The sequence below is a fragment of the Electrona antarctica genome, assembly GCF_951216825.1.
Source record: "Electrona antarctica genome assembly, chromosome: 7".
In the NCBI taxonomy this organism is placed as follows: domain Eukaryota; kingdom Metazoa; phylum Chordata; class Actinopteri; order Myctophiformes; family Myctophidae; genus Electrona; species Electrona antarctica.
Window position 1 is genome coordinate 20,539,128 of NC_136812.1, and position 24,958 is coordinate 20,564,085.

The following is a 24,958-nucleotide window of genomic DNA, read 5'->3' on the forward strand; positions in this document are numbered from 1 at the left end:
ACATATAATTGTGTTCTTCAGAATTCTTCTTCGTTAGGCTATAGATTTTGCTGTCTCAAACGTAAATTTGGAGCAAACAGTATACAGTAGATATTGCTTTCAGTTTCACTTGTCAAAGACACAGGACATCCAAATGGTGGTAAACATTTATTACCAAATCATAGGAATGCTTAAAGAAAACAGAAAGATAAATGCAAATACAAAAGACCAATGAAGTTGACCATTATGAGGCTAAATACAGTAGTAGTTTAAATAACTTGAGTTTCAAATAGAGATTTTTAATTAGTTTAACAATGGTTCAGAGTGACATAACAGAAAACATATACAAAATGCATTGTTTGGGTATCCCAGAAAAAAAACAGATGGGGTTATGCCACCATGGTAGTGGGAGCATACTGCATCGTTAGTCTGTCGAACTCATTCTCCTGCAGAAAAAGGAGAGGAAAGAGGAAATGGTTCAAATCAGAAGGAAAATATTTGACTAGTGGAGCAGCTGTGCGCTGCATGGTTTGACTCAATATAACCTAGCTTTTCAATGTTTATTTACAAATACTGTCTTGTGTAATTACTATACTGTGTGTGTGTGTGTGTGTGTGTGTGTGTGTGGGTGTGTGTGTGTGTGTGTGTGTGTGGGGGGGTGTGTACACAACAGGGTTATAGTATAAGTTTCAAAGTTTAATGGCTTCATTCCAAGGACACCTGCTTGCCAGCCATAAAAAAAGAGCCAAGCTGGTTTATTAACTTGTATGAAAACAAAGGTCCACCAGCATTGAATGCATCTGGCGAGTGGTGACCCCAACTAGCATGGCCTGTGTTTGTCACATTCTCTGTCTCTCTCCTCACCCCCCCCCCCCCCCAAGTACGTGTTACAGAGGTTCAAATGAGAGCAATCGTTTGTCTTGTGCCGTATTTTAAACATTGAAACCTCAAATCCTTTCAATTAACAATCGTGTTTACTCCTTTTTTTGTGATTTGTTTTTCTTATATTTTTAGCAATACAATACAGTAAGTACAATATAGATACGTATAAGATAAGACAATAGTAATGTTACATCAGGTACATTGTATTATGTACAAGTTAAAATAAATAGTTTAATCAAATATATTTAAATAGTACTTTTTGGAATTGGAAAGGTATTTCTAATCTGTTTTTATGTAGTAAAAGAAACATAATACAATAATTTTACCAGAGTGAGAATACCAATCATGAAATGCAAACATGATGTGATTCCACTTTTTCATGACCAGATCCAATCAACAGCACATTACCTTGGCTAAATAGTCTTTGAGAAATGGGTGGGCTCTGTGGGCATCTTTCAACTGTGAGAGGTACCGATTGGTTACCTGAGAACAGATGTACATAGAGCAGAGAAATTTCAGAGATCAGACAAGAAACAAGAAATGATATTTGTCAGGTGAAACGAGTGCGCGCCGCCCACCCCCAATTTACTTTTTATCTTAAGAAACTATTAAGTTTCTCCTTGACTTCCCTTATCGTGCATCAGATATATGTTGTTCAAAGTAAAACAGATAGTTGGGCCTTTATCTTATGACCTATGAACTCCACGGTTTATTATTCTCTTGGAGCACTGGCTTGTGTAACTACATTAGAGTTTACACACCATTATGCCATTTATTTAAGTCGCTCTGGGATACAGAAGCTAAATGCCCAAATTGCAAATTATACATCAACTGATAATTTGCCCTCAAGGATGAAATTCTTTTCCAGAGTAGTTTCATACATACATTAACAGGAACATATAATACAGAACTGTACAGAATTATAAAAGATACAGGATTTTCAGAAGACTTAAAGCTGCACTACCTAACATTCCTGTTTGTACTCCGGATTAAATCTTTACCACTGAGCTAATAGAGCCTGCCTGCTTGATCTGGGGAGAATCAGAATTTTTACTTTCAGGTCAAAATTTGTGTCAAACCATAAATAGGATTGTGTCAACTGTCAAAGGTTGTGTCTAACCTAGACACATGATCTAAATGTCTCAATAGAAGAGCTCAGCCGGGATACCAAATACAACCACCTCAATTGTATAAGTTACATTATATTAGCATACTGTACCATACAGAGTGGACAAAATATCATTTTATTCACTAAACAATTTACATAATAGAGCTTTAATTACAGGGGTCACACAACAGGATTGATACGCTACCCAGTACACACCACAGGCTGGATTTCATGTAACTTAAGAAGAGTTTACTTATTTAAAGCTTGTATGTCTGTGGGAACAAAGCTCTTGCGAAAAACATAAAAAGGAACTACACCCATTCATATTTCTGTTCTCCCCACAAAAGGACCTGTGGAAACTAGACTGCACCTGACCAAATTCCACGTTTCGTCAAACCAGCAAATTAAACTGACAACGGGTTCATGTAGGACTTCATGTATAGGCTGTGAATGTATGGATTTTCATGGATTAAGTTAAAATCTTGTTTGACTAAAGGCTGGGTTTGTCTGGTGAACTAGAAAAGCTCACAGCTGTCTCCTGGTAACAGCTTTAGGTGCAAAGTCTCACCTCGGGAGCTTTGCCCAGGTGCTGGGTCAGCACTATGAGGTTGATCAGCGTCTCAGGGTGGCTGCTATCCTAAATTGCAGTGAGTGATAGAAGGACGGGAGCAAGAGGAGAGTGAGAGGGAGATTTAACCACTAACCACAACATTACACAGGAAAATAGATGAATAAAAGTGGAGAAATTGTAAGAAAAAAAAGGTACCAGCTCCTAACACTTAAAATGCAGACATTGATTGATTTTCATTTTTTTTTAAATCTCAAAATACGTAATTTGGAGCACATGACTGTATGAGTGCATGTAGTTGGTACATAATTGAATGTAGCACACGTGACTGGAGTACATTACAGTATGTAACTGCATGGACAGTACGTGACTGTGTGTAGCATATGACTGTGTGACAGCATGTCGAACGAGATTGCATGAAGTATGTGACTGCATGTTGTACTGTGAATGCATATAGTATGTGTAGTATTTGACTGTATGTACTGCAGTATTTGACTGTTAAGTAGTGTGCGACTATGTATTGTAGTATGACTGTACGTACTGTAGTACGTGACTGCATGCATTATATAATGGCATGTATGTGAGTGCAGCCCAATCTCTGACATTGCCCGACTATATCTCATCTTTGATAAAGATAAACACAGATCACTGAGATCTCTCTGGTGACAACGACTTACAAGTTAATATTCAACTAGCCTATCACACTGAAATGATAGTAATGATGTGTGTTACAATATGCTTTACGACCAACAATATGCTTTATGACCAATAAATAGTACTAACAAGGAGCACTTCAATAAAAGTTTTAAGGCTGAATTATAACAATGTTACATTTAAACTGTGGGAGGATATGACGTATCAACACCTAAACAACACATTTACATTACACTCCCCTCTGAATATAAGTGTGAAGATACAGACATAGAATTCTGTAATAATTTAACCAGTGATCAGTGTTCTGTGACATCCAAAAAACCACTAGTTTCCTGCCCGGGGTCTACACAGAGACCCTTTCATGGATCAACTGTGTTGTATGCAAAAGGCAGAAACTAATCATGTGGCGGCATCTACTGTTCAAATGTAGGAAGTGCACATTACAAATGGCACAAAAGTGTCACCTTGTCCAATGCCTCCTGCAGCACTCCCTCAGCCTCCTCCCACTTATTCTGAGCCATGTAACAGGCTGCCTGCCCATTGAGAAGCAACAGAGTGGCAGAGTACTTGTCTGACATCTCCTGGAAGATGTAGTAGGCATCCTGTAACTTCTCCCCACCCTGGAACAACAAATGGCAAATGTCAAGGGCTTGGTGAGAACCACTGTTATCTAAACCTTAGCAAGAGAACTATAATGTGAGAAGTGGACTGCAGAATATTAATTACATTTCAATAGTTTAGTGATGCATAAGGGATGATGCATAGTGAGGCGCTCATTAACTCTTTTTCCCAAGTCCGTATATACGTACATCGACGCTAGGTGGCGTCATATCTCAGGTCCGTATATATATATATATATATATATATATATATATATATATATATATATACGTACCCCAACGTATACTCTGTCTATATAATGGTATATAATGGTTTAGTCATACGGAAGCTTTTAAGATTGGTCCGGTTCCTATAGCAACACCCCACCGTTCCAACTATGGGATTGAAAATATATTCACAGTGCAAAGCAGTTGAAAGGAGGATTTTCAAGCCTCCATAAATCGGATTCTAGGATCGCTGTGCTTGGTGGATTTTCTACCATCCACATTTCGGATTTAATTAGTGCCTTTGTACCGCAACGCTGCCGCCATGTAAAAGCTTCTGACGAAAGGTAAAGAGTGTGTGCGTGTTCCAATGATACTAGAGTGTGTGTAGCGAGAGTGTGTGGGGGGCGGGAAAACTCGGACTTTTTAAAGTGAACGCGTATGCTGGCACTGGAAGCTGGGGTTTATGCTAACAGCTAGCGGTAGAGATAGAGTTAATGGAAAATAAACCTAGGGAAGCAATACCGTTCTGACGTGGAAGTCCTGCTTGGGTTTATCTTCCAATAATGACCCCATCACTGTACATGATCCAGCTGATTAGAAAGGTATTTCAATTAATAATCTTCCATAACAATTAGCAACATAAACAGAGGCAGAACACCAGCCTGTTAGTACTTGCGCAAGCAGAGCGCGCAAGTACTGTGGTTGGCTGCGTATGTATGGTATGTAGACCTGTCCTCGGTGGTCCCTAATTGGCTGATGATGGTGATGACGTAACTAAGGTACATTTGGTGATCGGCTGGGTATGTATGCATGTATGTCAGGGTAAGAATGGTGGTCCCTTATTGACTGTTGATGGTGACGTAACTAAGTTACTAATTAATATACGATAAGCCAAATGAATACATTTTAGTCGAAACATTATATTCCATCATCGTTCATCACATTATACACATAGCGTATTGCACATAGGTGATTTAACGACACTCACCACAGCGATATTGACCCAAGCCGTGGCTAGCTGGGTTAGAGTAGCATCTTCATCCTGCTCCTGCATCTTCTTCAGCTCCTTCCTGTCGACAGGATAACCACATCAATGAAAAATTGACATGTTTAACTCAGGGAGTGTCGGCTCTCCTGCACAGTGTGCATGCTGAAATTCATGCAAGTGAAGCATTTTTGTTAAGCAAGTGCAGACTCAGCAATATGGGGCTACCGAAAGGTAAGATATTGGGTAGGCAAAGTGAGAGCTTGTGATGAAGAGTACATCACTGGTCCTGTGATATTATTCAATGAATTAAGCTGCCACTTGGAAACTTCACATAAAAACAAATTCATTTTTTTTATCTATGCCCACCACTAATATAAATATATATATATATAATGTCACACTACGTCCTTGAGTGAGGGTAGTGTGTGCACAAAAGGCACGTGTCACAGTTCCCAAAACCTCCAAAAAGTGTTCAAATGAGCAGGATACTCCAAATAGGAAGCCAGAGTCCTCTTAAGCAAAAACAAACTGTTTTATTCATTCACCTTTCACGTGTCAAAATGGTGTCCCAAAAACAATACAACACACTATTTACAATGGCGGAATAGGTTGGCCCTCTTGGTCTACAGCCCTACATCAACTGCTTGTCAGTGGCAGGTCCCCCTTCTTAAATAGGCTATAGGCCCCTCCCACTGGACCATACCAACCCTAATTGATTCCACAATTAACAGCCCCATATCCAGAGACAATAACTACTAAATCACATTTAACCCTTGTATAATTCACATTTAAATCATTACCCATCGTCCATAATAATTCACATATTTACAAAAACCTACAGTTGGTCTGATCCAGTTGGATGGACTGAGCATGCTCCCTACAATGGAGTCAGGCACTATAAAAGGCCATGGTCAGCACCAAGGAAGCTTTCTTGGTCAGCACCAGGAAGCACTGTGGTAACACATGTCAAACATTCTCCAAACATGATTCACAACTTAAAGAATAACGGTGAGACTTTAACCCATTGTTGTGTCCTCATACATACATACAACATATAATTTAGGGGAGAACACACGGAAACAGTCTGTCATCTATTAAATGAGTCAGTGGCAGGGTAATCTGCCACAATTGTGAGTTCAGTGTTGCCAAGTCTAGTCATTATAAGCTACTTTGGACTTGGAGATTCTTTAAAATATTGGTGGTCGTCGACATGAAAATGCTTGAGAACCACTACTCTAAAACAACATTGGACAATGATGTTTGACAGTCAGCTTATTTTAGACTTATTTTCTGACTTTTTTGGATTTTCTGACTTGATCTGGCCTGATAACAACCCTGGTCAAAGCCGTGTTGTGATCATATTGTGATGGATGGATGGTTTAGCTTAGCACACAACAGCTAACATGATGTAGCAGGCTGCTGCCTGGATATGGAATATGGATATGGACTTATGGCTCCATCGCTGCCTCTTTCTTTTCTAGTAAGTAGAACTTTGTTGGTGTTGCTGTTTGCCGTCCCTCTCACAGACTACACAGGGAGTCAGGGACGAGTGCACCGACTCAGTCTCTGTGCAGTCTCCGTGCTCCGCCTCCTGTGGGTGCGTTCGGAAATACCACACCGGAGCGTACTCGCCTATTAGTTTGCATTGGGCAGTCGGCTCAGTGCGCCATTTCCGAACGCGCCCTGTCACACACACACGTGCGCGCACACACGCACACGGCCCGCCTCCTGGCCGCTGCAGACCCAGCTCCCAGACCCAATTTTGAGAATAGATTAACGGCGATATATTTTTTTTTATCGCGCGATAACGGCCTAGCAGTAATATATATATATATATCACAGATTCACAATGATAGAATGGCGATAGATCTACCGTTAAACCCATTTCATGGTGATTTTGTAATGAATCCATACCTTGCCAGGTCAACACGATCCAGACTCAGCAACACCTGAATGGTCATCGCCATGCTGAAAAAGATGGACACACATTATTTCTTGATTCTTAATATTTGTTTGAGAATTAGATTTACTTCTTCAATCTTGAGTAGTTTTCAAAACATCGTTAAAGGCACATCGACGTTCCATACACGTCAAAGTTCAAACTAAGTTCACTAACCGGTTAATCGATCGATAAGGTTATCAAAACGTATTGTTAATTATTATACAACAGGTCGTTTCGAGGAAGCAATCTGATTGGTTGAAACAGCCTTCTAGCGTGCTTCAAACCAGCATCATGGAACGGCTAATCAAAACAAAGAATTCAACTGCTCTGTTCTCCCAGAGCACAGCAGATTCGGTGGCTATGCTAGCTATTTTCTTGGGACAATTGTGGTCGTAGTGGCTACATCTGTCATTAAAAAAATATATGTTTTTTCAGCGATTTTCTTAGTTTTAAGGGTAACTGTTGTATAATTGCAATATTACACTCGAGGGGGTGGTTTAATGTCATTAATTCACTTCTGCGTTGATTTTCGGAACCACTGTAATATTGCTTAAATGAATTCATCAATAATTCCCATCCCAATTATTTATAAAAGAACTTCTCTTAATGTTAGAAAGTGCTTAGACAAAGGCAAACATTGACACAGTGCAAGAAAACAGATGATGTTTAAGGGTGGCTGCTCGGAGACCAGCGGTGCGCCTGGTTCCCCGGGCCTGTTCGGAAATCGTCGAGTCCCAGGGGCAGGTGGTTCAACAAAGACGTAGTGATGGCCATTTGGAGAACATTTATTAACCGGTAACCGCTAGGCCTTAACGGTTAATTAACTGTTAAGGAAATGATAAAGAAATGCGTAATTTAGTTTTTCCCATAATAGAATGCATTAAAAATACCAATACGAGGAGGAACAAGAAGAATTCAACAAATTGTTTTCCATAAGAAATATGGTTTTATTTTAGCAGTGAAACGGGAGCAGGGCTCGAAATTTTACTTTTTTACGTGATAGCAAAAAATAAATCGCAAAAAATTGCCCATTTTGGACTGAGGCCGATTCTAAAAACGCCTTCTAAATCCTGACCCAAGTTTTCTGAAAAACTTCAAATATTTATATAGCAGCATCCCATTTAAAAAAAATGTAGTATTCAATTTTTTTTTGTGTATACTGTACAGAACCCCAAAAGGGTTAAAACACCAAAAGGGGTGAAGGGGTTCCCGCCCAAAATTGATTAACCATTAAGCGTTAGTATTAACCGGTTACCAATTTCTTAACGGTTACTGGTTAACGGTTGGCCATCACTAGATGTAGCTATACAAAGTATGAATGGTTCAATAGGTAATTCCACAATTATTTCATTAGTGTACTTAGTGTACTAAGTATCTGTACTCGAGTTATTCACCTTAGATTTTAGGCATCTACTGAACTCACTACATTACAATCCAATGTAAATTATACGCTTTTAGTCTAAATGACCTAATTCCTAAATGGTTGATATTTAAACTGCTTAAATACCATTGTATCATACATTGTTGTGTGATGTTGTTGCATGGCGAAAATAGCCAACGTACAAGTTGTAGTACTTGTGTCGCATTGTGTTGCACTTGCAACGCATCAGGAGCTTGTAGAGCTGCCATTTAAAAAACAAATCGGAGCCAATACAGACATACAAAAAATAGGAACGCCAATTTAAAATGGTTTAAGAGTTGTAATGCAAAGTGACTTTTAAAATTGTCAACATTGATCCATTCTTACCACTCCAGGCTCTCTCCCTGGTGCAGTGTCCTGAGAGCCGCATCGGTGTTCATTTCATGGTAATAAATGGAAGCAGCCATGAGGAGAAAGGCAGTGTTGGCTGCATCCACATTCTTTGCCATCATTTTGTCTAGATCAGCAACAATAGCATCCCTGGACACAGCAGAACAGAAGGCAACAGTAAATGTCAGTGACAGGGACTAGAGAGAGTTGGCTAGAATTCAATTCAGATGCTGGATGAACATGGCTGGTGACCTCAATACAAGTTGAATCAAATGTGTTTTATATAAACTCAGCAACAAAAGTTCGGAAACTTAACTTTGGTCCATTATGTCTCAATACCAATTGGTATCGTATTGTATATCAGATTAATTTTAATCGTTGATTAGTAGTCTCTACAACGAGGTATAGATTGCATTTGTGGAATGAGCAACACAGCTAAACGTGTGGGTGGCGACTGCGCCTCCAAACAATTTGCCAAAATGGCAAGTGGTTGATATTCAACCCTTGCTATGAGTTGCTTAGTTGATTGGATGATTGCACTCTTCCACAGTAATAAGGGAAAAACACACCATTTTTATATTTTATTAACTTTACACTTAGTGTTAGGGAACTCGGTAGCTGGTGGAAGATCCATACACAGCCACAACACTTGGCATGGTATGGGGCAGTATCTCTCTCACAGGCAAGACAGAACTTGAACTTGTCATCATTGAGATATCAGTGAGATATCGGGATGAGATTCTGGAGCCAGCGGCGATGCCATATCTTCAGAATCTGGGACCTAATGCCATCCTCCAGGATGACAACGCTCGCCTCCACAGAGCCAGGATCATCACAGAGTAGACTACCTCCAACATTTTTAAGTGGAGAGGATAGAATTGCCCACCGTGAGTGACCTCAACCAATTTGAACACTTGTGGGATCAGCTTGTGCTGTACGTGCTAGAGTGACCAACAGAACCACGTTGGATGATTTGCAACAAGACCTAGTTGAGGAATGTGTTTTCCCCCCTTATTACTGTGGGAGAGTGCAATCATCCTAAGCAACTCAAAGCAAGGGTTGAATATATTTGCTCATTCCACAAACGCCTGATCTTTACAATCTATACCTCGTTGTAAACGTGACTAATCAACGATTAAAATGATATAAAATACAATACCAATTGGTATTATAAAAGTGGAGAAATAACGGACCAAAGTTAAGTTTACGAACTTTTATTGCTATATAGGCAGGATCTCTATTAGCTCAGTGGTAAAAACTTCAGCTCTTGTGCAGGAGACCCGGGTTCAAGAGTACATCTTGAGCTCTACAAATAGTTTACCACCTTTCGGTCAATGCCTTCTCTAATTCACCCGCTGGTACCACTCTCTGGTCTCTGCCAGACTCGGCACTGATCAGGGTTGCCATTAAGCTGTTTAATACATATTTAAATGATTTGTTTTGCCATCTCTTGCACTCCATGTCCCACCTCCCACGTCTTGTGATAGGCTGGGCAATTAAAAGTGCAGCAAGGCAATCACGACAGGAGAGGCAGGGCATCGAGTTGAAGAGACAACTTTTTAAATGTGCATTAAACATGTTTAATGATGTTTAATGATCAACACACACTTCTGTGGGACCCTAATGCAGGGGTTCTCAACCTGGTGGTTGCGGCCCCTCGGAGGTCGTCAAATTATTTTGGGGGTCCCCAGATTATTTTATTTTTTTAAAGAAAAAAAAATGCAACTGAATGGCTGGAAATGGATATGAAGGGTTTACATAGTACGTGCATAAACTTTCCTTAATTATATCTGGTTTCAGTATTTATTTCTCTATTAAGGTTATTGTAACAGCCAATTTGTATTTGGGGGTGTGGAGGGGGCGGGGGTCACGAGACATAGCCAAAGCATTTCCGGGGGTCCCCAGTCCAAAATGTTGAGAACCCTTACCCCTGCCCTAATGCAGTTCAGAGTATCTTTGACATCTCTGCAACACTTTAGAGACCTTATATCCGTTAGAGACCAGAGAGTGGTACCAATGGGTGAATTAGAGAGGCATTGACTTTCAAGGAACCCTGGATACTGTCATCCCAAATACAAAAGGGTATACAGGGTTCCGAAAGGGGCTACACAGAGTTGAGACCTTAGACGTGCGTGTGTACACAAGTGGTGCATTTATAAAGTTATTTTATCCAAAACGCTTTACATAGATAGATGTGCATTACATTCACAGTTTTCACACACACACATTCATACACCGATGGCGGAGGAATGTGCAGGGTGGTGCCTTGCATGGTTTCCTCAGGAAACCATGCAAGGCACCACCCTGCACATCCGGAGCAACTAGGAGTTCAAGAGTCTTGCTCAAGGACACTTCGACACCAACTCTTGGGGGAGCCCGGGGTCGAGCTGGGAACCTTGCGGTTCCCATCCGGCCGCTGTGTGTGTATTAACACACACACACACACACACACACACACACACACACACACACACACACACACACACACACACACACACACACACACACACACACACACACACACACACACACACACACACACACACACACACACACACACACACACACACACACACACACACACACACCTCGAGTTCTCAACTTATTTATCAGTAAGAATAACTACTGACATTTATACTGACAGTGTAATTTATAGAAAATGACAACTGTTTATAATAATGAGAACGTTCAGACCAAACACAATTCTTATGTTATGATATGGAAAAGAAATCTACATTTGGTGGAATAACCATTATGTTACCATCCAGCTGGTCCTAATTGTAAGATGACAGTAACAGCCACAGTGTGTGTGTGTGTGTGTGTGTGTGAGACAGTAACAGCCACAGTGTGTGTGTGTGTGTGTGCGAGTGTGTGTGTGTGTGTGTGTGTGTGTGTGTGCACGCGCGCGCGCAGGAGTGAGAGAGAGAGAGAAAAAGAGTGTCACACTCCATCAGTGTCTACTGTCTACCTATTTTGGAGACAAAATGGGTAGGGCTACTATAGTGCAGGCTGACCTTTTGCTTTCGCTGAAGCGATATTCAGCAAACATCCGGACGGCCTGCAGTTCAGGTGCAGAGCTGGGCTTGATGTCATCCAGGACTACAGCATACTTCCTCTGCAATAACACATTCAGGTCACATTTTGTGAGACAATAAGACAATACATACGAGTCATTTATCTATCCGTAATTGAAATAATTAAATGGTTACCTGGGCAACGTATGCTCTGTACAAGAACATATCCCTCTCAATCTCCTTCTCTTGTGCTGAAGGCTGTAAAGAAACATGTTAAGAAACTCATTCAGTCCAGACTCCAGTGACAAGATGCTAGCAACGTTACCTTAGCATGAAGTAGAGAATAATAAGACAATCTGCAAGTCAGAAAAACAAAACAACCTTTGTCAATATGTACAATCCAACACTTGCCTTAACTTTCTGAGCCTCGTTGATACATTGCTGATAACTGCCAATGTAATAAGCATTTTTCACATCGAAGAGTTCATCAACATCACCCTGCTGCGCCGCCATCTTGACTGTACTGGACTTCCTCCAGCTGACACGTCAACACGGTCGTCGTCATCTGCACGCCTCGTCATCGTCTTGCTAAGGTTTGTGGGATGTGGAGTTTGTTTACACTCTGTGTAACCTCGCCTCACCAGGCTTTACCAGGGCTTTACACTCTGTGTCAAAAAGAGAATGGAAACTAAGTTACGTATTTGAGAAAATGTCTAATCATTCACTTCCGGTTTTACATTTTAAAATCCATTCCATACGTATGATGTTGTGTAATAACATTGTAATATCATATCATTGATTCAGACTCACATGGTTCCTAAACCACAAGATGACAGACAGACACACACACACCCACAGTGGTGGAAATCTCTCTTCTTTTATCCCTTTAAAATGAATACAAATTCATGTTAATTACATTCATTTTGTAATAATTCAAAGACACGCACGGGATTTGCACAATTTCTTAGGAAAAACATTATGTATAGCTATGCTTTAGATAAACGTAACTGTAACAGCTAACATAATATTGTGTTATATAGCCTATTTTCGTAATAGCCTAGTGCATTTCCATGCAATTATCCTCAAGATCAATAAAGGTCTGTCTCGCAAAAGTGCCCAGTTTTCCTAACCTGAGTTCCCACTTCCCGCTACTCTGCAGTATGCAATTAACCTGATGTGACCACTAGATGGGGTACCAGTACACAATGGAGAAAGTTAGAGCCTATAATTATGTTCATATAATCATATTATATTAGATTAGATTCAATGTATTGTCAATGTCAACTGCACAGAGTATACAAATACTTTGACAATGAAATTATGTGTGGAGTCTAGCCAGAAGTGCAATAGTCTATAATAATAGCCTACTTGTCCTCCATAGACTACTACTTTAAGACTTCAATGTGTCTTGTTTTGGCAATGTTAATATTATGTATACAAATATATTAATTAAATACACTACTGTAGTCTGTATACACTATAGTAGCCTATACGGGTACACCGTTACAGACAGTATAAAACGTTGATTACAGAGGCTGCAGCGCAATACAAACTACCATTGTCCAAGACCCAGCTGTGTTGATGACGCATCCCATTGGTGTGCATAAAACCACGTTGATTGTTGACACCCATGGAGCATAAATAACACATGTTGAATCACAATGGACATATTTTGACCTCAGGAATTCCTGGTAGGAAGTGTTCATTAGACTGAAGGGAAACTAACCCTGTCTTGAAAACATCCGCAGCCAAGCATTTTGATTCAAACATGTCTAGTGTGTGTGTGTGTGTGTGTGTGTGTGAACTGTAAAGGCTATACCATTCAGGACAGCTGTAGTCATATATCTAGAAAGATTAGAATTAGCCACATTGATTTTTAATAAATAAAAAATAAATTGTGATTTATGATTTAACGAGGCTGTCATTTTGCTGGTGGCTACACTGCTCCCCACAGTTCCTGCTCATTGTTCCCCAAACACCATTTCCTTTGGGAAATTCTCAACCTTGGGATTGTGCAGCGCTGGACGAGGATAATTACTGGAAGCCGTTTTGGGGGCAGGGAACGTCAGAGCACCAAATGGGCCTTTCTACTGGGTTGGCTGGGTGTGGGCTGGTCCACTTCAGTTGTGTTCATTCATTGGCCGAACTCAACATCAATCTGGTGCCGTCTGGGTCCCTCAAGTTTGAAACTTTTTTGCTTGCCTTGAAGGAATCGGGTTTCAAACTCCTGTAACCGATCTCACGGCAGCGAGAGGAAAACACTCTTTCAATAATTTACACATCACATCAGTACCTGATACAGAACACGGTCACGCTGTGGAGGAGAGAGACGACACCGTTTCCTCGTATTATACAAACAGGGAGATACGGTGGAAAATGCTGTGAAGTGACCTATTATGCGTTGCCATAATGAAGACTTGAGGTTTTGCCTTGATTAAGTTGTCAACTTGTAGTGTTTCTACATCTCTGTCCCATTCACGCCCCGCGACCCGCATCCGGTTGGAACAGAAAGAAAGGTAAGTTCAAAACCGTTATTGGCTTTAGTGATCTCTAGATCTGTGCGCTTCAGCAGTCTTTACTGAAACATAACATCAAGAATCGGAGACCACATATACTGTAGCCCGTGGTCAAATTACAATCAGGGGAGATTTACAAGGAACCAGCTGTCTTTTATTTCAATACAAGTTTTAAGACGTAATGGGTCTCAAGTTAAAACTTTTATTGAAATAATTTTCACTTCGCCTAGTTATAAAATGAGGGGAGACTTTAAAAAAAAATATATATATGCCTATTTAATTTCTGATTTACATCTATGTGACCATTTCACAATTAGCAGGCTGTCTTTTTAACTAGCCTACACAGAAACAAAAACAACAAACCTTTGTAGCAGTAGCCTGATGTTATCACAATTTTGAGGTAAGCTCAATTTACTTTAATTGCAATGCATTAGTAGTAGGCTATCAATACACAGACTGAAAGCACAGCCCATATGTTTTGCCAACAAAATGAATGTTTTGCAACACATTTCTCTGTTTACATTCTATAGCCTCTGCTCCGAACAAGGCTTCATTCTGGATGAATAGCCCCACTGTGTAGGTTTATGTTCTGGCAGGTATAGCAAGACAAATTATCAGGCATAGCAGCCGTAACAGACATGTCAAGTGAATTACGACCTTGAAATGGGAGTCAGAGTTGTGTCGCTGCTTAAATCAACTGTGTTGTTGGTGAAATGATTTAGTGTTCACTGCTACCACCCTTGTTGTCATTTGTCTCCTCTGCAGCCCAAATCTCAGTTGGTACTGCAGTAGCAGATAACCAGTAAGTTGGGGTTGGTTAAGGTTGGTTAGCTTTTGTATTTGAGAAAAATCCAGTTATCTGAGTTTCTGTTTTTCTAAACTGACAATAGAGTCAAGCTGTCACCTTCCTAGACATGCTCATGCTCTCCTAACTTAAGAAAGGGAAAACATTTATCTGCTCAACAATGGTGTCAAAGTTACGTCTGTTGTTCCTGCTGAGGTGGATCCATGGCAACTCACTGACAAGTACGAGAGAGGTGTCTGACCTGCTTTTACTGGGCTGCAAAGTTCAGTTGTCTGGCCAGGTGGCATTCTGTTGCCTTGGAAACCTGAAGTATTTTCGCTCTAGCTGGAAAGAGCAGACTGTCTAGAGCTGTTGGGCAAGCCACCGCTGCCACCTTACAGACATCATGTCATTATTGTGAGTGTGTATGTGAGATTGGGAGATATTTGACAATAGACAATCACGCATGTTTTGTGTGATTGTCTATTGTCTTTGTTCTGGAGAGAGAATGTAATTGCTCCACAAGAAGTTACTTTTGTGAAGACGTAAATCAAATTAACAAATTATTTTTTCTGGGAATGAGGCGAATAATTCATCATACTGTGCCTTGTACTTGTATGGCGAGGATAATCTAAAGGTTTTGCCCCCATACTTAAAGATCGGTTAATGCTTTCATTATGTTGTGCATTATTTATAATGCTTTTGAAAATGTGCTACTACTACTGTGTGTATATATATAACGGCATACTGGTTTAGATGGCAGTTAAACTGTAATCACATGACAGCAGAGTAGACTTTATGTTCAACAGCCAACATCTTTCCTCTCTTTTTCCACAAATACATTATAGCTGAGTGCCGATACACCACAATTGTATTGGTACTTAACAAGAAGATACTGCTCTGTTCTAAATCTTCATGATAAATTGCGAGTTTTCGTTGACGGTGTTCAATTGGCCCCAGGGCACCGTAGGAATGATTTTGCTACTTTATTCCCGGCCTCATTGCACATGCATGAGAATAAGTTGATGTTACTGAATATATTTTGTGGGCTCCTAGCTTTACTTACTGTACATTTTAGTAGTCTGACCTTTTATCCCTGTCCTACATTTATTGTGCCATACCTGTTGCATCATGGCAGACTTCAACCAGCCTCCAGGTCTATTTTTTCCAAATCGGCAAGCTAAATTATTAATCCATGATCCATTATATACCGGCATGTTAATTATTAATTGCTCAGAGGGCTTCAGCAGATCTGCAAAGACTGTAAAAAAGGACAGGTTGGGGATGGTTTCTTAAAGAGGCTGACTCTCTACCTTATGAGCAAATCTGCATGAGCCCTCATACACAAATAGGAAGATGAAAGACTCCACATGCTCATCATATGAGATCTAATATATTCATTTATAACAATGCATGTAGGTTCCCACATGGTGCATGTATTCAAGCATACATACTATACGTATGAACCATTACCTCAGCTCATTTCCATGCACATTGCATGGCATTCATACAGTATCATGCCACAATGAGATCATACACGTATGCAAGAGCACCTGTACACCACATAGTAAAGTGCAGTCAGTATGTTATGCAACAGTTTGAGAGGGGAGAGGGAGAGTAATGCTACACAACTCGACAGAAGATTAAATTACAGCAACAGCATTCAGTATTCCTCAAAAGCTGCTGTTCATTTCCTGTTAAAAGTGGTTGTGTTCAGTTAGTGGTTACTAGTCCTCTTTGAACACAAAACGGGCATCTACCAATAGCAAAGATTTTTGTCTCAAGGGCAGAAAGTTTGTCCTAGTAAAGGGGAAAATCAAAGTTTCTATTACAGTTTTTCCCCCCTGTCATATAATGTAACATGTGATGTTCTAGTTTGGTTCAAAGTCAGTGCTCTTCGAACTTGCTAAATGTTACTGGTTACTTTTGACACTTTTTCAGGCTATTGTACAAAGTAGGACAATAGAATTTCCTCTGTAAATAGCTACTAAAGTAAGTAAGTAAGTAGCCTTGCCGAGCCAAGAGGCCCATAGGACAGGAGCCTATCCCCTGTTTCTGTAGCGTGAGGCAGCTTGATGTACAAGTACACCCCCTGGACATTACGCTAGTATGTCGCAGGGACTTACCCCCAATCCAACCCTTTTGAGCATAGATATATAAATAACCGAGACGCAATGCAATGCAAGTGGATGGGAGGGGGATTCCGGTGCCGTCTCTATTATTTATATATCTATGCTCAAACCGAGTGGAAGTGTGTAGGGCGAGTGGGTCCCATTTTTAGAGTCTTTGGTATGACCCGGCCGGGGATTGAACCCCGACCTCCCAGTCTCAGGGCGGACACTCTAACCACAAGGCCACTGAGCTGGTTTAAATAGCTACTGGCTACCAATATTGATTCAACCTGTCTGTTGTTGTAGAAACAGCTTTGTGTAACAGCTTTGTGTACCAAGATCTGGGGAGTTTATTTGTTGTTTGGAAAAACAATCAAGACTTTTGCCCGGTACACGTGATTTGACAAAGGCCCAATTTCTAATCGCATTATCGTACCCAAGTTTGAAGCACTGACAGCCCATCAGTCTTTTTTTTTATTGGATTAAATTGGATAAAATTTCCACTCTGAAATTCGGAGCTTTTGATATAGTGTAAGTTATAACTTAACTTAGTGAGAACTGAGCGGAACAATGTATTTTTCTAGTCACAGAATAGATATTGTACTGTACCTTTTTGGCCCAACTTTTCCATGGTTGCCAGTAGTTCCCAAGAACAGTTAATTATCGCAAGTATTCATCCTGTTTCCTCGATAATATAAGAACTGAAATGGATACATACTGTAGTACAGCACTGTACCAGCAAGTTCACAATGTTCTGCTTGTTAGTACTCTTCTTAGTGAGTGCAGCACTAGGAAACTAGGACAAATTCCTTATACTGTAAGACACTTGCCAAATAAAGGTCACTCGGATTCTGAATGTAGCCCCACTGTCCTGATTACTTTTCTCTCACAATTTGTATATACTACCATACAAACCTTCAAATGTTTGTCCATTCCTCCTTTTATTCAGAACCAAATTAATGTCACGTCATTGTATTTTACCTTTTATATTAACGTTTTAACAGCAAGTGGATAAGTAAGTCCCAGCATGGATCATCACACAGACATTAATGTTGGTCGGACGACATATGTACAAGCATCTCTCCTTTCAGTGGCATCATGCCATCTGCTGGGTCATTTGTGCCATATCTATGATTTGTCATGTACAACTTCCTGGTCTCAACCAAGGACTGTCTAAAGAGGACGAGACGCGAAGACCGTACGGGCGACGCCATGTTGCTCCATGGTGCTCCATGGAAGAAAAGAAACATGCGCAGTTGAGACCAGGAAGTTGTACATGCACAAATTTGGGCATGTACAACATCCTGACACTAATTCCAATGTTTTATTTAGACCACTGTGCCCTAACCTTAATCTAGTTAATACTACTTCTTCTCTTCTCTGTCCACTACCCACTCTTTTAACTTTGACACTGTTCTTGCTACATTAGATTAACTTCCTCCCATATAATACACTTAACTTCTGCCTTACTAGAAAGAAATCTTGATCTGAAACACTGCTATTATATTTTACTGATTTTGGAAAGGCTCAAAATTAGGTATACAAGCTGGTCAGTTCTATTATGCCTGGCTTACTACAATGAACTCTATTCAAAAAGTATGCATGTTATATCCAAAGCAAAGCTTGACCGCAAGAGCAGCCAGGCGTGTCAGATGCGCTCTTGGCAAACATCCTTGAAAGAACTAAAGATCAGTTAATAGTTATTTGATTCATTGTCCTTACATATGATGTAAATATACCATAATCCCACCCAGTGGTGGACAGTAGCAAAATACATTTACTAGAATACTGTACTGTACTGTAGTGTAGTGTAGTGTAGAATATTGAGGATCTGTATGGAGATGCAGATTTCATCTTCCAGCAGGACCTGGCCCCTGCCCATACCGCCAAAAGCACCACAACCTGGTTTGATGCCCATGCCATCACAGTGCTTGACTGGCCAGCCAACTCGCCGGACCTAAGATTGAGAATCTATGGGGTATTGTCAAGAGGAAAATGAGGGGCACCAGACCCAAAAACAAGAGCTGATAGCAAGCATCAAGGAAACCTGGGCTTCCATAACTCCCGGGCAATGCCACAGGCTGATTGCATCAATGCCACGTATCGAGGCAGTGATGAAGGCAAAGGGATTCCCAACCAAGTATTGGAGATTGACATTTCTGTTTTGAAAGTACCATATTTTGATTGATTTGATGTGATCCTAATTTCTTAATGTGACGTTCAGATTAAAACATTCATGCTCTGCAAAAATTGAGAAGTAAATGGTGATTTCTTCACAGTATTCTAATTTTTTGAAATTCTGTTTGTGGGTTTTATGAGCTGGAAGCCAAAATTGTGTAAAGATAAACAAATGAATACTTGAAATCATTTATGTTGTGTTCACTGAATCTATAATCTATGAAAGTATACATTTTAAGCTTTGTGGAGTTCTGTCCTTTATTGGATTATAAAATTGATATCCTAAATTCTATTTTATGGCTGTGGCAGCTGGCATAGCAGTCCCGGCACCTAGGCTGCTAAATCACGATTCTGCGTACCACTCCCCCAGTCAGTCTACTGTATAAGATAAGAAAGTAAGCCTTGCGGAGCCATGAGGCCCATAGCTGCAGGAACCTATCTCCTGTTTCCTTAGTGTGAGGCTAAGGAACATGACTCTAGTATGTCGCAGGGACTTGCCCCCAATCCAACCCTTGATGCTGAGTGCCAAGCAGGGAGGCACTGGTTCCCATTTTTGAGTGGTGCCGTGCAACCACTTCTATGTGTGTCCCTGGGTCTGTCCCTGGGTCTGTCCGAGCATGAAAATGGCGTTATATCGTTTGTTCACCACCAAGTGTCACTGTTGCACAGCCTAACACACAGACACACACAGGCCAGGGAGGGCGGAGGAGGGCTTGTACAGTACAGCACAAGTACAGTACAGCACCACTCACTTCAGACCCGTCTGATTTTTATTATAGTCTTTGGTATGACCCGGCCGGGGATCGAACCCCGACCTCCCAGTCCCAGGGTGGACACTAACCACAAGGCCACTGAGCTGGTCAGTGTACTGTATAGTGTATACTATAAAATAAAGGCAGACAAAAGCTCACAGAAATATCCTTAAAGATTTTTAATTTTATGTTACACCCTTTTAAGAATGTAATCTCTGATTTAAATGTATCATTTGAAATCATTTGAATGATCTCAGAGTTAAATTAAAACTAATGATTATACTGTGAAGGAAAGCAAACCACACAGACCTATACAAAGGGGTGAGTGTGCCAGAGCCAGGCGTAGTCATTGGCTATCACTAAAGAGAGCTTTGAACAGCACTAGGGTCCAGTTTCATTTCCATGAGTCATGTTTGCCTTCAGCTGTAGCCTGTATGTTGTCATGGCTGAATGTATACTGGCCTATTCTGACTGAGGTGTTAGTTGTTGGTTTTCCTTTGTTTGTATAACACAGTCTCTCTAATTATGCTGAGCAGCTGTTGGCTGGTTGTCTGATATAATTTGATATATCATTCAACCAGCCAGCCAGGGCCACGCACGGCTGTGTATCTGCATGTGCTTTTTTTTGTGTTAAACGTGCTGCTGACCGAGGCTTAAGTAGTTTGCCTGAACACAAAGCAGTTGTTGACGCTGTCATGTCTCGTTCCGTCTTCAATCGATTAAAGTTTGTCACCATAAATACGGTGAGAGATGGGGTGTCAGGGTTGGCTGGGCTCTTTCCCTGGGCACCTTGCACATATTTTAGATTTGGCACTAACAACTCTCACGCTGCAAAGTCACTGGAAAAGGAATCGTTGATCAAAAACCTTCTCATCATTCTAAGCACAGGGCCCTTTTTATGAAGGCTTTACCCCTCTCCCTTTGCGGAGCAGGAGAGGGAGAGTGAAGATGAGCAAAGAAAATGAGAGCTCGAGGGTGAGGATATCTGTCAGTCTTTTTCATGATGCCATCAGGGAATGTCAATGTGTTATGTTATTCTTTTGCTTTGAGTAAAGGCTCAGACAGAGTCGCTCCTAAGTGCCAATCGCATCACAAGTTGAAAGTGTTTAGATTGAAGGCATGAAAAACAAACACTTCCTTTGTCTTTTTCTCCCCTCCCTATTTCTTCAGCCCACCCATCTCAGGTATTATTCGTCAGCGTTGTAATGTTGACAGCTTTGACTGTAACAGCCCTTGGCTTGAATAAGCAATATATTCTGAGAGTCTCAAACAGGTGCCTTTGGTTTTATTTCTCTTCATAATGTTGTCAAACACCATTTGAGAACCATGACGTCTATAGAAAAATAAACAAAATACATAGACCAACAACTGTATATAGTCTCATAAAATTCAGTCAGTCATTACATAAGAGCATTTTGATAAAGAAGGTGAATTAATTGTTGGTTATGAAAAGGTCATCTGCTGCTTACCAGTAGCCTATAGTGTTACTAATATCGACAAATTAGAGTAATTCAACTTTACCTTTATTTTGCATTGAGTATGAGTTAGTGTTCTCTAGTTTCCCATATTTTCTCTTTCTGACCTCATGATAACAAGCCAAACCACTGTGCACTCATGCAGTATAAGGGCATTGCCACACATGCATTCATTAAAATATTTGCTTCCGGTGGCAACCAAATTCACATATTCTGAAGTTCAACTTCAAATATTCTGTTTCATGTGAAGTTCGAATTTGGTGGACATTGACCGGGCCTCAGCCAAGAGCAAAGAAGTGTTTGTGGTTGACCCCACTTGGCTGACATTGGCTATAATTTTCTTACCATGTGACCAAAAACCACAACCACTCAAACGGACTACAAAGCAGCAAACCGATCATCAGACCCTGTGCTGCCTTCATTCACCATAACGAGATGTGAAAGTTTAAACCTCTGCAGACGATGATCATGAATTCGCCTGCATTCACACATGTGTGACCTTGCCCTAACTAGGCAGAATGCGACAGTGCATTGTTAATGGGGTTTCCCTGCCATTTCTGCATGGGCTGATTAGGATGCTCCAGCAGAAGGCACAATCTGCCAGTAAAACTACAGGCAACTGCACACTAGAGTCTAGAGATCATACCACATCTTCCTATTAAAAACGAATGCAAGAGATACCAAAATAGTAAACACAAGAAAATATTAATCAGACTTGAAAAATGTATTGATCATTAGTCCAATAATCAATAACTATTAATGATAGCAGACGGGCACAATTTGAGACTTTGAGAACTGCAAATGCAGCATTATTCCTTTTTCTAAACAACTGCCAAAGCAATATGAATGTGAACTAGTGGTAATTTACATTGATGGCCAGGCATCTCTGAAAAACAATCATTAGTTTAAATCAATTACTATTAATGATAGGGGGCGAGCATAATTTAGGACTTGTTTGAAGAACTGCAACATGCATTCTTTCTTTGTAATCAAACGGGAATGCAATATCAATGTGAACTAGTATTGCTCATTTACAGAGACAGCTCAGACTCCATAAGATCGAGGAGAGAGAGAGGTATACAGGAGAGCATCCCTTCATGTAGCCTTTCTTTTCTGGATAAGAGGATCTAAAGCTTTTCTCTCTGATTTTCATCGTAGTGATCCCAGTTCAACGCTTTTTAGAACCTTGATTACATGTGCACCATTCCATTGAGGCGAGGAGAAAGGGATCATTACTGTGTAATTCAACAGGAGACTTGGTATATAAGTCACCTCTGTTTTTCAGCACGTTTCAAGATAGAGATAGATAGTGTGATAATGTTCTGTCTTTGTCCTCTCTCTCTATCTTTTTCACTAGTCTCTTCTCTTCATACTCTTTGGGAAGCATCCCGCTGTCTCTCTCCACGGAGTCTTATTGATATTCGTGGAGAGGCAATGCAAAGAGAGAGTGAGAGGAATGAAAGTCATTCTGCCTTCTAGTAGGGCGGCAAACTACTGACAAGAATAAAAATCACAAGGCACACAGGCACCGCAGGGGTCTTTTCTTGTTCACTTTGTCTGCTGAGCTAAATAGTGCTTAGTTTATTACTTGCCTGCATACAGATAAGCAATTTGTCAGACATACAGATTTTAAATAATTTTAAGTTGCACAAGTTATTTGCATGTGGGGTAAGATTGGGGGGGGGATCATCTAGAAATGAATCGATTATTCTAATTTAAAAACAATATTTCAAATAGAATTCATTTTTGTTCCTCTGTGGCTGCCTGTCATCTGTAGTGTAGGTACATAGCATTTTATTTAAAATAGGTGAAATGTATGTACTGCACATCTATAGGTTTAAAATAATGTAAAATTGCATTGATTACACGTATGTATGTACGAGTTTCTGATTGTGTATCTGTCTAATGAATTGTTGTTGCTGTGTTGTTGTCTGTTATGTTGTTTAGTCTAGTGTTTCTTGTTGAACCACAGCAGAAATAAGTCCCCGGGCTTTATTGTGTTTTCATCGTTCCTCGTGATGCATTGACTGTATGTCGGAAAGTGCTTGTGCTCTTTTTTTTATGGCACCAAATAAAATCGACCAATCAATCAATCTAATTATTGACAAGGAAATGTATCAAGAAAAGGTTGAGCCCATGGCGTTAGATCCCTGGGGCATAGGCTAGTTGTTCCTGAATGCCTTGTCTGTATTTTCAAAATTCAAATCGATCCTAGTGAATGGCCAACATCCCTCTCGTCTTCCACTGTATTATGCATTGCATAATGCACATAGTTAGTGTGGTTGCCCTAAAGGGCAACCAGACTATTGTAATTGTGGGCTCGCAACAGCGAGCACACACTAGTTATTGCCAGTTTATATTTATTCTTGCTTTATTCCAATTTCCGCCCTTTTTTCGAATTCCTACTACTTTCACACACTTTATGCTAGAAATTTAGTTCAAACTTCAAACTGTTCAGCTCTTTGCAGTTATGTGTGCTTGCATTTAGATTTTTACAATTGTTTATACTTTTTTAACTTTTTAACTTTTTAACTTTTTTTGACATTCTTTATAATGAGAGTCGATGGGAGAAACGTCCCATTTTTCACAGTTGACTTTTTTGTGCTCTTATTACTCTGTCATACTTTCACTTTGAAACTCCATTCAAACTTTAAAATGTTCATCAATCTTTGAATTTTCATTGGTGAAAAAGTTGTTTTGAAAAAGTTTATACTTTTTAAAATATTTAACTTTATTTATAAAATGTTTCTCTCATAGACAATGTATGGGATTTTATCTCTAAATCAACCTCACTTTTGCAGCCTCATTACTCTGGCATACTTTGTCGTAGAAACGTGATTTAAACTTTAGCTAGCTCACACGGCTGTGGACTTTTTCGTGGTTCAAACCGTATTCGAATATGTTACACGGTTTCTCCGATATCGCAGTTCAATCGCAGGCCGTATCGTCTAATTAGTGCGCCCTTAGAGTGCGGGGCCTCCTTGAGTAGAGTGTGGAAACTGAAATGCTTCACCTCGGAAATCTACCAAACAAATTGTCGTCCTGGCCAAAATATTCACTTTACACGGATGTTCTTTGGTCATTTTGTAGCCACACATGTCCTCTTTCACACAATGTAACCACCAAAGCACAGATACATACAGAATGTGAACTACGGCCTTTTAAGTGACACAAATACAGTCAAGCTGCCCATTGACCTCCATTGTATAATTCTTACGAGGAAAGTATCGTGAAGACAATTCTTAACTCGCTCTTATAACCACATTTGCGATCGTACCAACACCACCATCGCACATGTTGTACCTCAATGGCTCAGGCCACTCAAAGTGAAAAAAATATTTGCATTCGACTTTTACTTTTTGCGATAGAGCAATTTGACAGTGAAGCACTGTTTTACTCTCCCACAGCTGAGACATATAAGGGCTTAATT

General features: G+C 40.3%; 2 protein-coding genes across 3 annotated transcripts in view; one reads left to right on the forward strand and one right to left on the reverse strand.

The window, feature by feature from the left end:
* Positions 1 to 134: 134 nt before the first annotated feature.
* Positions 135 to 12,283, reverse strand: cope (COPI coat complex subunit epsilon). Its single transcript, XM_079505912.1, has 10 exons — positions 12,124 to 12,283; positions 11,908 to 11,970; positions 11,713 to 11,813; positions 8,696 to 8,848; positions 6,921 to 6,974; positions 5,007 to 5,088; positions 3,656 to 3,811; positions 2,538 to 2,606; positions 1,270 to 1,344; positions 135 to 425 (listed from the first exon to the last, which is right to left on the reverse strand). The coding sequence occupies exons 1-10, from the start codon at positions 12,223 to 12,225 to the stop codon at positions 369 to 371; spliced, it is 912 nt and encodes a 303-aa protein (XP_079362038.1). The 5' UTR covers positions 12,226 to 12,283; the 3' UTR covers positions 135 to 368.
* A 1,505-nt stretch (positions 12,284 to 13,788) lies between these two features.
* Positions 13,789 to 24,958, forward strand: part of tnfaip8l1 (tumor necrosis factor, alpha-induced protein 8-like 1) — a 31,034-nt gene continuing 19,864 nt past the window's right edge. The window contains exon 1 of one of the 2 annotated variants that reach the window (XM_079506397.1): positions 13,789 to 14,228. The gene's annotated coding sequence lies outside the window, so the exon portion shown is untranslated. Of the gene's footprint in view, positions 14,229 to 14,991; positions 15,031 to 24,958 lie in introns of those variants that run through there. The other variant, XM_079506398.1, reaches the window with a different exon arrangement.